The sequence below is a fragment of the Phoenix dactylifera genome, chromosome 15 (assembly GCF_009389715.1).
Source record: "Phoenix dactylifera cultivar Barhee BC4 chromosome 15, palm_55x_up_171113_PBpolish2nd_filt_p, whole genome shotgun sequence".
Taxonomy (NCBI): Eukaryota; Viridiplantae; Streptophyta; class Magnoliopsida; order Arecales; family Arecaceae; genus Phoenix; species Phoenix dactylifera.
This window is the reverse complement of record NC_052406.1, coordinates 727,812-743,007: the sequence shown is the minus strand read 5'-3', so window position 1 is coordinate 743,007 and position 15,196 is coordinate 727,812. Positions and strand designations below refer to the sequence as shown.

General features: G+C 39.2%; 2 protein-coding genes across 2 annotated transcripts; one reads left to right on the top strand and one right to left on the bottom strand.

The window, feature by feature from the left end:
• Positions 1 to 942: 942 nt before the first annotated feature.
• On the top strand, positions 943 to 5,039 carry LOC120103828 (40S ribosomal protein S29). Its single transcript, XM_039134027.1, has 3 exons — positions 943 to 1,091; positions 1,904 to 2,003; positions 4,691 to 5,039. The coding sequence occupies exons 1-3, from the start codon at positions 1,030 to 1,032 to the stop codon at positions 4,697 to 4,699; spliced, it is 171 nt and encodes a 56-aa protein (XP_038989955.1). The 5' UTR covers positions 943 to 1,029; the 3' UTR covers positions 4,700 to 5,039.
• A 5,695-nt stretch (positions 5,040 to 10,734) lies between these two features.
• Positions 10,735 to 14,507, bottom strand: LOC120113228 (scarecrow-like protein 32). Its single transcript, XM_039134026.1, has 2 exons — positions 12,844 to 14,507; positions 10,735 to 10,988 (listed from the first exon to the last, which is right to left on the bottom strand). Exon 1 carries the CDS (start codon positions 14,242 to 14,244, stop codon positions 12,874 to 12,876), a length of 1,371 nt encoding a protein of 456 aa, XP_038989954.1. The 5' UTR covers positions 14,245 to 14,507; the 3' UTR covers positions 10,735 to 10,988; positions 12,844 to 12,873.
• Between the last annotated feature and the right edge of the window lie 689 nt (positions 14,508 to 15,196).

The following is a 15,196-nucleotide window of genomic DNA, read 5'->3' as shown; positions in this document are numbered from 1 at the left end:
CCATCACAGGTCCGACGATGAGCACTTGCTACTGCAAGACATCTGTAGGCTGACGAGGGTTTGTGGCGTATTTTAGGCCGCTCATGTCTACCGGAATGCAAACAAGGTTACTGACTGGGCTATCTCCTTGGTTGCTCAGCACTAGGTGGGATCCTCTGGCAGACCCATGAGGCTGTCCCTATTTTTTTTACAATAACTTTTTTTCCCGACTTTTTGGGTTGTACTTATATTAAATTAGTATAATTCACCGTAAACAAAAAAGAAAGCACAGGTCTACCGCGAGCCGTCGATTGAATGCTGTTGATTAAAAAAACCTAGGTCACGACGGAAACTTATTGTGCTTAGGTTTGGGTATCTCCGGGTCTTAAGCTAGACCTGATCACGGTTATGGAACCGCCAGTTCCACAAAAACCTAGAACCTTAACCATAACCGAAAATAGTCAGTTCGGTTCCGGTTCTAGAACCGCCGGTTCCGGTTCTAAACGGTTTCGATTTCGATTTTTCAACATAAATTATAAAATTTTGAAAAAAAAATAGATTGTGTAATTAATTTGGAAAAAAATTATAAATACAAATAGATTGTGTAATTAATACAAAATGATAATTTGTACCTCATTTTATTATTAACTATTAAAGTAAATTTTAATAATACAACTAGATAACATTATAAAAAAAATAATAAGTTACATTAAATAAATTTGGAACTAATTTATTTTATTATAAATGAAAAAAAAGAAAAAATTAGGCTTCGGTTCCGGTTCGGTTCCATCAAACCTAGAACCTTAACCGAACCGTATTCCTCAAGGTTCCGGTTCGGTTAAAAATCGTGAGACACGGTTCCGGTTCTGGTCCGGTTCTTTCCGGTTCGGTTCCGATTCGGTTTTCCGGTTAGAACCGAACCGTGGTCAGGTCTATCTTAAGCCGGCTACAATTAGGGTTCTAAGAATGCTATAAAAACCCTACCTTTCTACATAATTGACGGCACTTCCGTTCCTCGCGTGCGATCTGAGAGCTAGCGGCGCGGGAGAGATGGGCCATTCTAATGTCTGGAATTCCCATCCCAAGAACTATGGTCCTGGATCTCGGGCTTGGTGAGCGATTCCTCTTCTCCGTTTTTATTCTTTCCAAAATTAGTTCTTCCTCCCCCCAAATCCAGTGAAAACCGCGAAAATGTTAAGTTTTAGAGAAGATGAAACCCTTAACAAGGATTTTGGCTATTTTACAGCCTTTTTTTCCCCCTAATATTTGATGTTTGATTATTATATCGGAGATTGTTCAGAATCCAAAGTTGAGATCTTTCGAGTGGTATGCTCATTGGATCTTCTAAACGGGGGACTGGGTGGTGAGGAATACTCTTTTTTTTTTTACAATGTTTTCCTTCTTAAATTGCGTTCTTCAATTATTCAGGCCAATGCTACGAGTTATATTATGCTCATTGATTTCGATGGAGATGTTTGAACTCTAAATATATGAATATTAGTTGGAAATTACTGTAGTTACTGAATTTCTGAATTCTATCGTCAATTTGTAGCCGTCTTCAGGATTGAGTTTTGCAGAGGTGAGAGGTTTGGACTTTCAGTAATCCTTACGAGAAACATATTTGAATGCCATAGGCCGCTATAATAGTTGGCTTTTCTCTCTCTGAGGCTGCCATTCATATATGAACATCATAACAATTAATTCATTAATATGATGCATCTTTTTGACATTCATCATTACAACTATGCCGAAAACCCCTAATAAGAAACAGGAATAAGAAGAAAGTTGATAGTTTTAAGAAACGAAATTGTTATCTGGATGTGACCGATCTTATATTTTTCATTTTTCAAATATTGGAGGTTCTAAATGATGGTCATCATGCTAAATTTTATTATAACTTTTAGTCTTGTACTGTTTGTTGCAGCCGAGTTTGTGGGAACCCTCATGGACTGATCCGAAAATATGGATTGATGTGCTGCAGGCAGTGCTTCCGCAGCAATGCCAAAGATATTGGCTTTATCAAGGTAAGGGCTTATCTCATGTTCATCCCTTGTTCTGTGGAGGTTTTAGGATAGCTATGATATCTTACGATATTAAGTGACATGGAGTCTTTATACATTCTCACTTCTCTCGCTCTCTATAATTTGTTTTTCTTTGTCAGAGTACCAATTTAATCTAGATTACTACGAATAGACAAAGTATCAGGGGCCTTAAGCTCTCTGCACCTTTTGCCTCCTCTCTCCTCTACCATCCTCTTCTCATAATCATGGCTTTGCCCAACCAAGGTTATCGGTAACAATCATACCTGTCAATACTGGGTGTTCCATACTGTATTGGTAGGGAAGATAATAGTGCCTAGTACCATCCCCTGTTTTAAGTGTCAATACCAAGAAATGTGTCATACCAACACTTGGTATGGGTGTATTGTTTGGGTATCAGTATGGGTACTGACACATGCCCAATTGTCATCGTCGTCATTAGCTCACCTCATCCATGTGATAGTTGCTTAGGAACCATCCTTTCAAGATGTGCTTGACCACTCTCTTGAGTTGCATGGCCACCTAGCCTTGACGCTACCTCCTTACAATCGTTGAGCGTCCCCAGCATTGACCACCACGTACTACTATCCTCGAGCCCTACCTTCGCCTAGCTATCTTGCCCAGCAGGCCTAAGTGCTTTGCCTTCCTTTCGCCCATTTTCTTCCTTCTTCACTTTCAATTTTTCATTTTGCACTATATTCTAGTGATCCGAATGAATGGGTTGGGTTAATGTCAATATATTTGACTTGCCAATGGGTTTGGGTGTGGCATTGATTGACTCACTTGTGGGTCGAGCTGGTTCTAGGTTGATATCAAATTGGGTTTACGCTCAAGCATATCTTTAGGCTAGGCCATGTTTGGCCAACCGGTGAATAGATGTCAAGAATAAACATGCTAGTTCTAGTCCATCTTGGTCCAATCTTAGGCCTAGCTTCTGTAGCTTGAAGCCAACCTATCATTAAAATGTGGGTCCAAATCTTCCCAGATTTGACCTAACAAAGCGCTATATCCCATCAATTTGTCACATTAAGAGGGAGGATTTGAGGAAGGAAAAATGAGCCTTTTGGGGTTGGTGAGGGGTAATACTTGTTGCTGGGAGGTTGTAGCAGTGTGATGAATTGGGATGGAGACTTAGACGTAGGAGCTGGGTGTGGCGTAGCAGGTTGGAACCATTGAATTGGCAGTATGTGGTGGTGGTCCACCCCACTATGTGGCTCAGCAAGGGAGAGAGGGGATTAAGGGCTCCGCCTCTCTAGGCATGGACAGGGGCTAGTGAGAGGGAGAGAGGAGGAAGGAGGAGGGAAAGGTCCTGATTAGATCTGAGGTTCTTCCTCTCAAGGATGGATTAGATAGTGAGAGAGGTGGGAAGCCGGGAGCAGATAGGTCCAATGCTTTGCAGCTCTGAGTGGGTAGGGTCGGAAAATTAACTTATATAGTACATACATTTTTTTATAATTTTCGGTTTTTGTTGATGAGGCCAGGCTAGTATAATTTTAAGTGAGCTTGAGCCCAACCAGAACTCTGATTCGACCTTGAAATATGGATTCTGCCCAATCTGGTCGGACACAAATCCTTCGTTAGGCCTGCCTAAAATTGTTCTGGGCGGATCAGGCTGATTTTGCACTGGTTTATTTGGCTTAATAGTGGTGGTCTACCTGACTGGAACTGATACCTTGCCATCCCTATCCAGTATTAGTCCTAATGCATGTACATGTACCTGTACACATCAAATTGATATATAGAAAATTGCTGATCAAGTTGTATGTTCATAGTTTGGAGAGACTTCAAAATTTCTGACCTAGTGTTGGTACTAGCATCCAAGCCATATGGACTATAAATATTCTGGAGTCATTAATGAGAATCTTAGCACAAGCATTTTCAGTCTGACTTAAACCTATATTCATTTTGTCACATCTTCATAACTTAATTTCACTCAAAAAAATTGTGAACCCTTTAAATACTATTCTGACTCGACTGGTTGGACATAAGAGACTACTGCTTGTGCTTTAATTTTTGAAATATATGTCTGGTTCTTAATTTTAAAATTATTCTTTAGTATTAGAACTTTCTGAAAAGTAGATTATGGCGTTCACTCAAATACAAATATTCATTACTGACCATGGAATTTATGTGATCCGGTGAAAAAAGTGAGATTTATCTTCTTCTAGTCATTCTTCTTACTGTGGGGCATGTGTCCTAGGACATTCTCCAGTAATTCTATAGTATCGAGAAAGTACCACAGTGTTATCTGATTCTTAACCTGTATGGTACTATCTGTTGAAGCAAAGTAACTTCAAAATTCAGGACCTTTGATCTATACCTTTTAGTGGTCTGGCCAAGAAAATATGCTCCTTTGTTATATATTGAGATGATTTGAATTATTTATTCAGCTGGGCAAGCTACAGGCTGGTTTGAATAATTGCATTCTGCTGGGTGCCTAAACTGAAACATTGTTCATTCGGCCTGGGTTCAGGGGTCCTCAAAATAGCATGGTTATTCCAAGTAATAATCACATTTAGCTTCTCCATTGGTGCTGTTCTCCTGTTCCTTTTTCCCTACAAATGTCTAACTAATATAGTACTGAGCTATGATGCTTTTTCTTATTTCTTTAGACAATTAATCTCCATCTTTTCTTTATCTTTCTCTCTTTGCTGTTTTGTTTTTGTTAACAGTATCGCTAAAGATGTTATATCCCCACGGGGACTGGACTTATGAAGCTGCCTCGTTTCTGAAGAAAGTCTTTTTTGCTATAATGTATCAATGTGATATGCTTCATCTGTTCACCTGGTAAACTTCATGGTTTAGCAAATTAGGTAGTGAACTGAGTTTTGAAAGATTGGTGATTGGTCTTATTCTCAATTTGCTTTTTTATGTGGTCCTTTCTTTAAATTACTGTAATAATTGTGCACATTATATATGCTAAAATCAAACACCTCAGTCACTTTAGATAGCCTTTTAGTAACCATGGAAAGGACTGGTTTCTAAGTGGCATGGATATGAATGATGGTAGTGATAGATTAACTGGCTTCCCATTTTGAATGCATGTTGTGCCGTAGAATTTGAATCAGCATCACCACTCTTATGAATGTGATCCCGCGAGTACTGGTTTCTTGTTTTGCGTCATAATTATTCAGCTCTTCACCTTGGAAAACATGCAATGTGATAGTTCAGTAGACATGCTGAACATTACAGGCTCTGATCCAGATAACTAGATGTCATGGTTTATGCTGTGTGAAAGCAAAAGATTCCAGTAAGGTTATTATTGTTTAAATGGTATCGTTTGTTTACTTGATCAGGGATTATAGATAGATGCTGATGTTTTAATTGATGCTGTCGTGTGCTATGCTGCCATCCTTAGGACTTTCTGTAGTCAGACTATGGATGCCATAGCGTGCTTTAAGACATGAAGCAAATGCCAAGGGAGCTAAGCTTCTGCTTGTATGGTGGGCAGTTGACAGCAGAACTACACTGCAGGCTTTCAGGATTGGAAGAAGCCATGGACAAAACTATATTAACTTTGTTTAATGAATCATAAAAATAGGCGTGGATTGGATTAGTTTGTGATATTGTTCAGTTTCAACGAGAGATGTGAGAAGGATTCTATAAAGATTCAGGCTAATTTTACAATATTTTATCTTGGTATTCCCCGAGAAACATAGGCCATTTTGTTAATTAGCGATATGGAATTTAAAATTTCCATTGTTGTTTTGGATTTTTTTGAAAACAGGTTTTGTGTCCTGCTCAATTAAAATTAGGGGCGGTAATTTATGACCCGACCTGTTAATCTGACATGCAACGATCCACTCTAAGCAGGTTTGAATTTGACATAAATGATTTTGGATTGTAAATAGATCAACTTGTTTGAAATTGTTTATTAAATAAGGTAGGTAGGTTTAAACTTTTGACAAATTTAACTCATTTAGTAATTGGGTTGGATTATGATTGGACTCGTTTAACTTGTTTAAAATTTAGGAACGGTAATTTATGACCCGATTTGTTAATCTGACCTTTAAGCAGGTTTGAATTTCACATAAATGAGTTTGGGTTGTACATAGGTCAATTCGTTTAAAATTGTTTATTAAATAGGGTAGGTAGGTTTGACCTATTTAATCTATTTAATAATTGGGTTAGATTATGATCCAACTCGTTTAATTTATTTAAAACTTGTTTTATGTGTTTAAAATCTGCTGAACTTATTTTCGACCTATTTAACATCATTTACTTAACCTATTTAAATTCATTTAACCTATTAAAAATATGTTCATTTAACCTATTAAAAATCTATCTAACCTGTTTAATATGATTTGACTTGTTTAATAAATGGATTGCATACGTTAGGTCGGATTATCTATTTAATAAATTATTTAGATTCAGATTTAAAATTTTGATTTGTTTAATAAATAAGTCGGATTTGAGTTGATGAATTTTTGATATCTAACCCGACCTCATCCGATTACCATCCCTAATTAAAACTTCAACCAGATGGAATGTTCGGAGTTTGTAGTTAAAACGGGATAGAAGTGGGAGGGATTGGGCGATCCACTGGAACGATTAATCCTGATTTTACGAAATCATGTAAACAGTTTGAAACGTGTTGTAACATACCTAAACATTGGGATGAGAGAATTGAAGGTTTCCGATTCCGTGGAAGCCCCTCTCTGTCTTCTATACTTGGGCATCTGAACTAGAAGGAGATGGCCCAATGATTATTTAGGGGCACTGCATTATGGATGGGATTATTTAGGATTAGAATCTCCGGTGACGCCCACATGTGGAACAAGGCATTGGAAACTGATGCATGGTTTGGAAAGAATTGCAGCATCATGGATCAGTGGCCTCTCTATCATGCCCATTCTTCAGTTTTCATTTGCATTTAAAAGTCGATGAGCTCATTTGTATTTATCTATTTAATATATAAAGCAAAATTCTCAGGCATGGGTGTCCTTTTGTCAAGACAATCAAATGATATATCCCTAGGATACCTTCAGGAAGGTAAATTAGAGCCTTGTTAAAAAGAGATGGAAATAGAGGGGTGGCGGTTTTTTTTTTCATCACATCCACACCTATGATTGTAATCGTAGATCGATTAATAATATATCTCTGGTCATATAATATAGATTATGAGTGGTAGGTCTTCAAAAAGAACATCTTGCACAGGCCAACTGAGGTTCTAAAAGAATGTCAGCCTTTGATCAAGTACTGAGATGCAAATCAAAAATTTGATCAGCTGGCTAAAGTACTCGATTAGTAGGCCATAGTAGCCAATAGGCTAAAATACACAACTAGCAGGCCAAATACTACTAGAAGCATGCTAATTTCGGACCGAGCACCAGAGAAATAGATAGTAGGGGTGTAGGCTGAAATACCAGAGGTGTAGGCTAAAATATGAAGTGTGTAGGTTGATGCATCAAGATGTAGATTGAGTACCCATAGTGTGCAGACCGAGCGGAACGAGGGCTATTGGCTTAGGACGTGGCCTTTAGAAGAGCAGAGCCGAGGGGGTGGCTAGTTAGCAGCTTTCACTATCTAGAATATAGGAGTAACGGAAGGTAATTAACATGCATGGCAATAGTGATTTACATGATGCAAACCGGCAAGGTTAAGTATCAAAACTAAGCAGTGACACTTATCTTACCACTACCTATAGCCTGCCTAGCACAAACGGGCAGGACAAGCGTCAAAACAGAATAGTGATATCTATCCTAGTAGTTAATAGAAGCCACTTATAAATATCAAATTACAAATTTTAAGAAGAAGCCTTTCACCAATCAAATGGCCATTACTTTATTTTATCTTTCAATTATTTTTCTTTATCTTTAGTTATCCTTCAGCTCATAATTGTTAGTGTAGTGTCATAGTTACCCTCCTTTTATGAGAAGGTGGCACCCTAGAACTAAGATAGGAATATATACTTTGTTTAAATAAATATATACTTTGTTTAAATTAATATAACCTATCATATACACTCAAATAGTATGAATATCAATCAGCATGCAAACTAAGATAGGAAATACACGTATCTGATCTGTTGTAATCTCTTTTGATAGATATAGTCATAGCAGTCTTCTATCTGAGGCACCTTCTTATTGAATAAATCATGTGCATTGCACAAGATAAACTAGTGAATATCAAGGAGGAATGAACTAATCTTAGCCATTGAAACAGCATAAAGCATGCATCACCATGGTTAATTAAGTCACCTGAGCCAATAATGTGTACTTCGATATATTCTTTTAATCTCCAAAAGATATCTTTTAACTCTTGTTTTTTTGACATACTTCAGCAACGAAATTTTTTACATGTATGATAACAAATAATACAATTTCATACATCCAACTTGATGATACTAAACAACATATATAGTTCCTGACAAATTCTTCTTCCCGTATATTTTATCTGCCTCAAATCTAGTGTTGTCTTAGAACCATTGCTTGATTTTGTTCTACGTAAAAATCTAGCTATATGTCTAGTCCTCACAATAACTGCAATGATTTCACAAAATAACTGGAAATGATAATTGCTTACATACATTACAAGGCTCGGCTAGTTTTAGATATGTACCTGGTAATAGGCCTGGGAATAAAGTAGGCATAAGACTTGGAATAAGCTTTTCACTTTCTAGGAAACTTTTTATAAGGCACGGCTAGTTTTAGATCTATACTTGGTGATAATTCGGGATAAAGTAAGCATAAGACTTGGAATGAGCTTTTTACTTTTGAGGCAGCTTTCAGAAAATAAGAACAACTAAAAAACAGTTATTCTAGTCAAACCTGCTCATACCAGGAATAACTATCCGAATAAATGGCATAAATTATTCCTAGCATAAGGCCTTCACATATTCCTGACTCCTTTTTCTTATGGATAAAAGCATCCTCGGCATAGAATTATTCCTGAAATTTAACCAAATAGAAGTAGGAATAGCTATTCCTATCCACTTTGCTTATTTAGGTAATAACATGCTCCAAGGGGCTCTTACGCCATCCTTTTTATGATCTTGCAAAGATTATTAAAAGCTTTTCCTCTTGACTCTCTTGTGAATTATCTTTCAAATGTTAAATACTAGAACTATGACAAAGTTTGCAAACTTGTTTGCAACTTGGTTTCTTTCCTGGATATTAGATAATCCGATTAAGAAGAAGAAAATAATTCCGTTAACTTTCTCAACTTGATTTTCTTAAAAAATTTGGAAAATAAAAAATAATGAAAGTAGGGTTTAGATTTTTTTATTAATAAATAAAAAATTAAGTTATAAAGTTTCTATTTATACTAGTGAGATTTGCACATGCATAATTTGAATTGGATTCGTCTTCTAGTTAAAAGAGGATATAGCTTTCCCGAGATATGATTAGTGGGAATAATCCTAAAAAACTAAAATTCTATAGGAGATAGATCTTGATTTTTATATTGACTTAAATTTTTGTGGCTATTTTGCCTAATTCTTTCTAGCTTTGAAGATCTATTCGGTCAAAATCTATTCATTTTTTTTTTGTGCATTGACTAGTCCCCTTTGAGCTCCAAACGATAGAATTTAGATTTGATCGCTTGCTGCACAGTACTCTTACGGTATAACACCACATTGTAGAGCTCGAAAAATTAACCGATTTCAAAAAGAAGAAAAGAACACTTTAATTGGATGTTGTATGGGCAAGTTAGGGTCTCCAGATGTTTGATGAGCTATTTGACTTTCTGATGCAGCAAATCTTGTTTCTAGACCTTATATAGTCTTTCTTTTAGTGGCCATAATCTAGATCATAAGATCTTTTATTGTGAAGGATTTTAAACCTTTCTGGATTTCTAGCTATGTGCTAAACTACTAATGCACGCTATCAATCATGTAAGATCGATCGCAAATTGTCCTTTTTCTTTTTTCTTTCTCACATTTGGCCCAGTTAAGACAAAATCTTACACTCATCGATCTGCTGTTCCTAATGGATGAGTTTACCCTTAATTTCTTTGGGTATGATTACTAAGAGTAAATGGTGGTCAACCTGTGCACCATTATGGAAACATCATTTGTCCAATTTGATTTTGAAAATCTTTTACTACATGTAACATGCTTTTACACAATCATGTTAGTTTCATGTTGTTCCTCTCTCTGACACTATTATGGGAGATATGACTTGTAAGATGCCTTTTTCTTCCATCTCCTAGGTTCATCATGAGGAACCAATTTGGCTTTCACAAGCGCTTGAAGTTTCTGATCTTGCTGAAGACTTTTGAGGAATGTAGAGCTGTAGACAAACATACAAATTTTTAGCAAAGTTGTTGGTAGCTAAACATGGGAGTCAGCCAATTTTGATGGCTATTATTAGTGTAATTGATCTAAAAAACTTGACAGACATTGTTTGTTGAACCCATACCATCTACAAACAGAATGACCACTCTTTTCCAAATTAGATTGAAGGTCTTATTAAACCGTCTTCAATTGGTTTTTATCAAAGATCTCCTCCAACTTTAACTTTCTTTGGTTCATCAGCTATTATCTCAATGCAATGCCAACATTGATTTAATAAGCTGTTTAAGCAAAATCGTAGTTGGATGAAGTTCTATTATTGCAATTTTGTAAAGCTTCCCTCCTCTATTACGTATAGTTCCAAGATAAATCCATTTGTGAGCTTTTCTTATTTGTATCAACTCAGTCCAGATGGCAAAAAATAGTACAGGGTGTTGCCTCATGGATACTTCGAACAAAAATAAACTAACACAGCAGAAGAAATTAAGGAATGAGATAGATACATTGAATTGAAGAGTGGGATTTGTTGAATCTATCATTAGTATCATAACAAGCATAACCATAAAGATATGTCAAAGTCTTTAGAAAATCGCCTACCACCCACCTTTGAAAGTTCATGTTGTTTTCCAACAAAACGAAAGTAAAAATAACAATCCATTGAATTATATCTCGACAATTTGATTGCTCAACATATCCTCCATAAGTTTTGACGTCGATCAAGGTTCCTAAAATGATGCCTGCAAATGTCGAAAAAAAATCTTTTAAATGAGTAGAATATCATCAAAATTGGATATCAGAAGACAAAATATCCCATCTTAGAAGATCGCTAGGGCATTGTGAACTGCAACATATTTAAGTTGTAGTCTTATGGATCTTTAGTTTTGCTGTACCTCCTTGATAAAAATAAATAGTATATATTGTAGCTCCATGAACTTTACATCCCACTTTTAGCTATCCATAATATGGTCAAGAATTCATTTGTTCAGGCAAGATATGCGCATTAGAAGCCTTCAAATAGTCTCGTTCTTCTTCTTCTTCTTCTTCAAAAAAAAAAAACAAAAAAAAAGAAGAAGAAGAAGAAGAAAAAAAAAACTAGTTCTAAGAGTTGTAGGCAGTAAGACATAGTTTCAATGTGTTGACTTAAATCCTTGTTGAGTGCATAATCTATTATACAACATTCGTGGTTGCGTTGGGAATAAATCGAACATCATGATCATTGCATTCTTTTCATGAAGTAGAAAAGGTATTGATTCTTTACCGTGACTATTTTGCTTGTATTTTGCCTTTATAGTTATTGTGTTGAAGATTACCCTCAAGTATCCCCACAACCATCTTCATTAAAGAGATGCATCCTTTAATTCTTCCCTTGATAAGCGTGTTGCATAGATTTCAGGTGAAGGTTACACTTATTCTAGTGCTTCATCTGAGTATATTTTATTATGTCTTTTCTAGTATTTCACTTCTGCGAGAGGCATTTTATTCTCATGTTGCTACTGATCTTTTGAATTCTTTGCTTATGTCAATTTCTCTTAAATAAAAATTGAGTGCTTTTGATCCTACTAGCATTCAAAGATCTCTTCCTAATTAAAGAAAAAGATATAAATGGGCGATTTAATTTTTGTCTCCACGTCTCCACAGAGCCAAATCTCCTATATCCTTAAGGAATGAGAATGAAAATTTATATGGATTTCATCCATCTAAACAATTTTACCTGAGCCTTCTTTTTTCTTGCAAGGACTTCAGGTCTCAGTACATCTTTTGCTAATATTCAGCTATTGAAAGTAGTTGAGATGGAGCTTTGCAAAGATTTTGAGAAGAGGAGACGAGCTCCACCTGGAGAAGGGCCTCTGAAGTAAATTATTTGGCTGAACAAGATTGTCCAGTATTAGATATCAACTTTATGCTCATCATTTCAACCATATCCTTAGTCTCGGAATTCCTGATTCTATGCTCTTTCGCTCCACAGCAACTATAATATATGCTATAAAGCAAGCATCGTTATTAAGGTTTTTTGTTATATATACGAGGTGGGAAACAAATAGTTACCAATAAAGAAAATAAGAAAGATGGGGCACTCAAGATCAAACAAGCACGCACGAAGAAACAAAAAGAAGAAACAAACAATTTATATATTCTCTTTATAATCTTGAACCATATCCACAAAATGATGAAGACAAACAAATCTTTTTTTCTTTTTTTCTTTTTTTGAAGGACGTAGAAGTTCTAGATTTCATAATCATAGTAGATAAGACTCCATGATACATTTCTTAAAAAAGTGGATTAGCATAGTTTGGTTTTCACTTTCGTTTTACCAGACCCCAATAATAACTAGGTTATGCTCATGTAATCCTGAAGTGCTCAAATGGACCCTTGCCCAGAAGAATTGTCCTTAAATGAAAAACCTAAGTAGAAATTTGGAAGAAACGGGATCCTCTTTCATGCATGCCTTCCCCACCCGCTGCCAGTGCTTAGAATGGAAACTATGTTTCCAAAAGTGGAGGGGGAGAGAGAGAGAGAGAGAGGGAGAGAGAGAGAGAGAGATACTAAACTTAAAACGTAACAAAAGAATCAACAACGCTGAAAAGCACTTACAAAAGCTTGATCCATGTAGCCAATATATCCTCATGAAGGAACCCAAGCAGTAGCAAACACCACGTTGTGGCCCTTCCAAGTGAGAACCAAGTCTTCCTCTTCCCTCTTCAGCCCCCACCCCGCCGAGTGCTCGTCAAGCATCGCCTTCACCTCCCCCACCGCCTCCTCGCCGAAACCCACCCCACGAAACCCCGCCGCCCTCACCCTCTGCGCCCACCTCCCCTTGGGCTCCTGCCGCTCCACCCTCTCCAAGCCCTCATGGGCGATCACGTTCTCTATCTTCCAGCGCACCCCGGCCTCGTACCACCGCCGCTGCTCACTCCCCTTGGGAAGAAACGTATCCACAGCATCATATGGTATCCACAGATAGTTGAATGCTGCTCTTAGCCTCCCAACCACGTCGCTCGCCGTGAAGTCAGCGTCCTCATCCACAAGTGTAACCAAGGTCGGCTCGAGACTGCGTAGCGCCTTGAGGAACACTGTTCGAAGGGATATCGACGAGGGCATGCTCATGGTGGAAGAGATTGCGCAGGCGGTCTCGTCCGGGATGTAATGCAGCATCATCTGACAGTTGACGATAAGGGCCTCGCCTTCAGAGACTAGCTGTTGAACTCTCAATTGCTCTATTAGGGTGTCGAAGGCGTCGGCCGGATTCGAAGGGATGACTTGGAATTCCATTGCTACGTTCTTGGACCTTGCGAAATTGAGCAGCTTTGCACCGAGTTCATCATAAGAGAGGCCTAGAATAGGCGGCGGCAGGGCGGTGGTAGCTGTAGGGCTCGGGATGGTGATCCTGAGGATCGGCGGGCCTTCGGGGCGGCTGGCCAGTAGATCGATGAGGGTGGGGATCTGCATGCAGTATGTCGTGCCGAGGTCGACGATGTGGACGGCGGGGAAACCCTCAACAGCTTCGGCGATGGCTGCGTTGGCCGCGGAGTAGCCGAATCGGTGCCACGGAGTGAGGTCGATGAAGCTCGCAAGGTCGACGGCGGAGAAGCGGTGGGTGTGGAGGGAAAGGTCGGCATCGGCACGAGCAGCGGCGACGGTGAGCATCTTGCAGGAGCCCGTCCTGGAGGCGCGGGTGATGAGGGCGTGGAGGCAGGCGGCGCTGAGGCGCTGGCTGGAGTCGCCGTCGGGTGGTGCGATGTTGTGGAGGACCCACAGCAGCTGCTGGGCGAGGGTGGCGTCGTTGGCCTCCACGGCGTTGGCGCAGTGGACCAGCAGCTGCTCCATGCAGCCGGCGGCGTTGAAGCTGCCGAGTGACTTGGCGGAGGTCGGGAAGCCGGGCCACGGCCGGGGCCGGTGGAGGGGGGCTCTGGGTGCGGTCAGGTCGAGGCACAGGCCTAGACCACTGAGGTTGAGTGGGGGTGGGGGTGGTGCACTCTCAGTGAACTGCATCATGGGAGATAAGAGAGAGAGAGATAGAGGGGGCACAAGTACAACTACAAGACTAGCTCCAGATGTGTGGATTTGGTATTTGTACCGAGAATATATGGAGGCGTGTGCATGTTGGGATCTCTTGTTCTTGTTCCAATGGAGGAGAGAAGCGGAAGGGAATGGTACATCCCAAAGCCCCCAAGTGGGTAGTGTTGTCTTTGAGTGAAGGAACCCAATAAATGACCCTCGGTACAAGATTAGCTTATTGGAGAAATAACATAGCACAAGGGGGCTTGGTGCTTAGCTGTTCATGTGTGTGTGAATGAGAGAGTGTTCAACAGATGACCCTTGATTTAGAGGAGGACTGAATGGAAGAAAAGCCACAACATAAACCTAGTTAAAGTTGGCTCGGGAACAGTAAAGGCCCTTTTTTTTTTTTTTTTTTTGTACATCGGCGGTTTACACTAGAAAAGTGTGAAGATGACCAACAAAATCAGAAAACAAAATGTTGCGCAAAAGCATAGGCATAGTCCTGTGTAGTCTATGTAGAAAAAGCCTCCCGAGTAATGAGCCGTGAAGGAAGTAACCCAATCGATCTGCATCACCTTTCGCCTTCCGATATACGTGCATGGCCTGGTAGGAGTCAGCCTCCCTCAAAGCCCTGCGGATATCGTGGAGCAGCGGTCGGTTCTTAACTGAGTACTCCTATTTTCGGATCCACTCGATCACCGTGGTCGAGTCTCCTTCGAGAAGGATGCGACTCGCACATAGTACCCGCCTTGCATAGAAGACACCCTCTCAGGCTGCCCGAAGCTCCGCGGTCACCACTGACGAATCAAAAATTTTCCGCCCACCTGTTGCCACAAGTCTGGTGTCATGATTTCTGATAATAAATCCCACATCTCCGTAGCTCCCTTCTGCTGCTATACTATCATTGAAGTTCATCTTGAGAAAGCTAAGGAGTGGGGGCACCCAG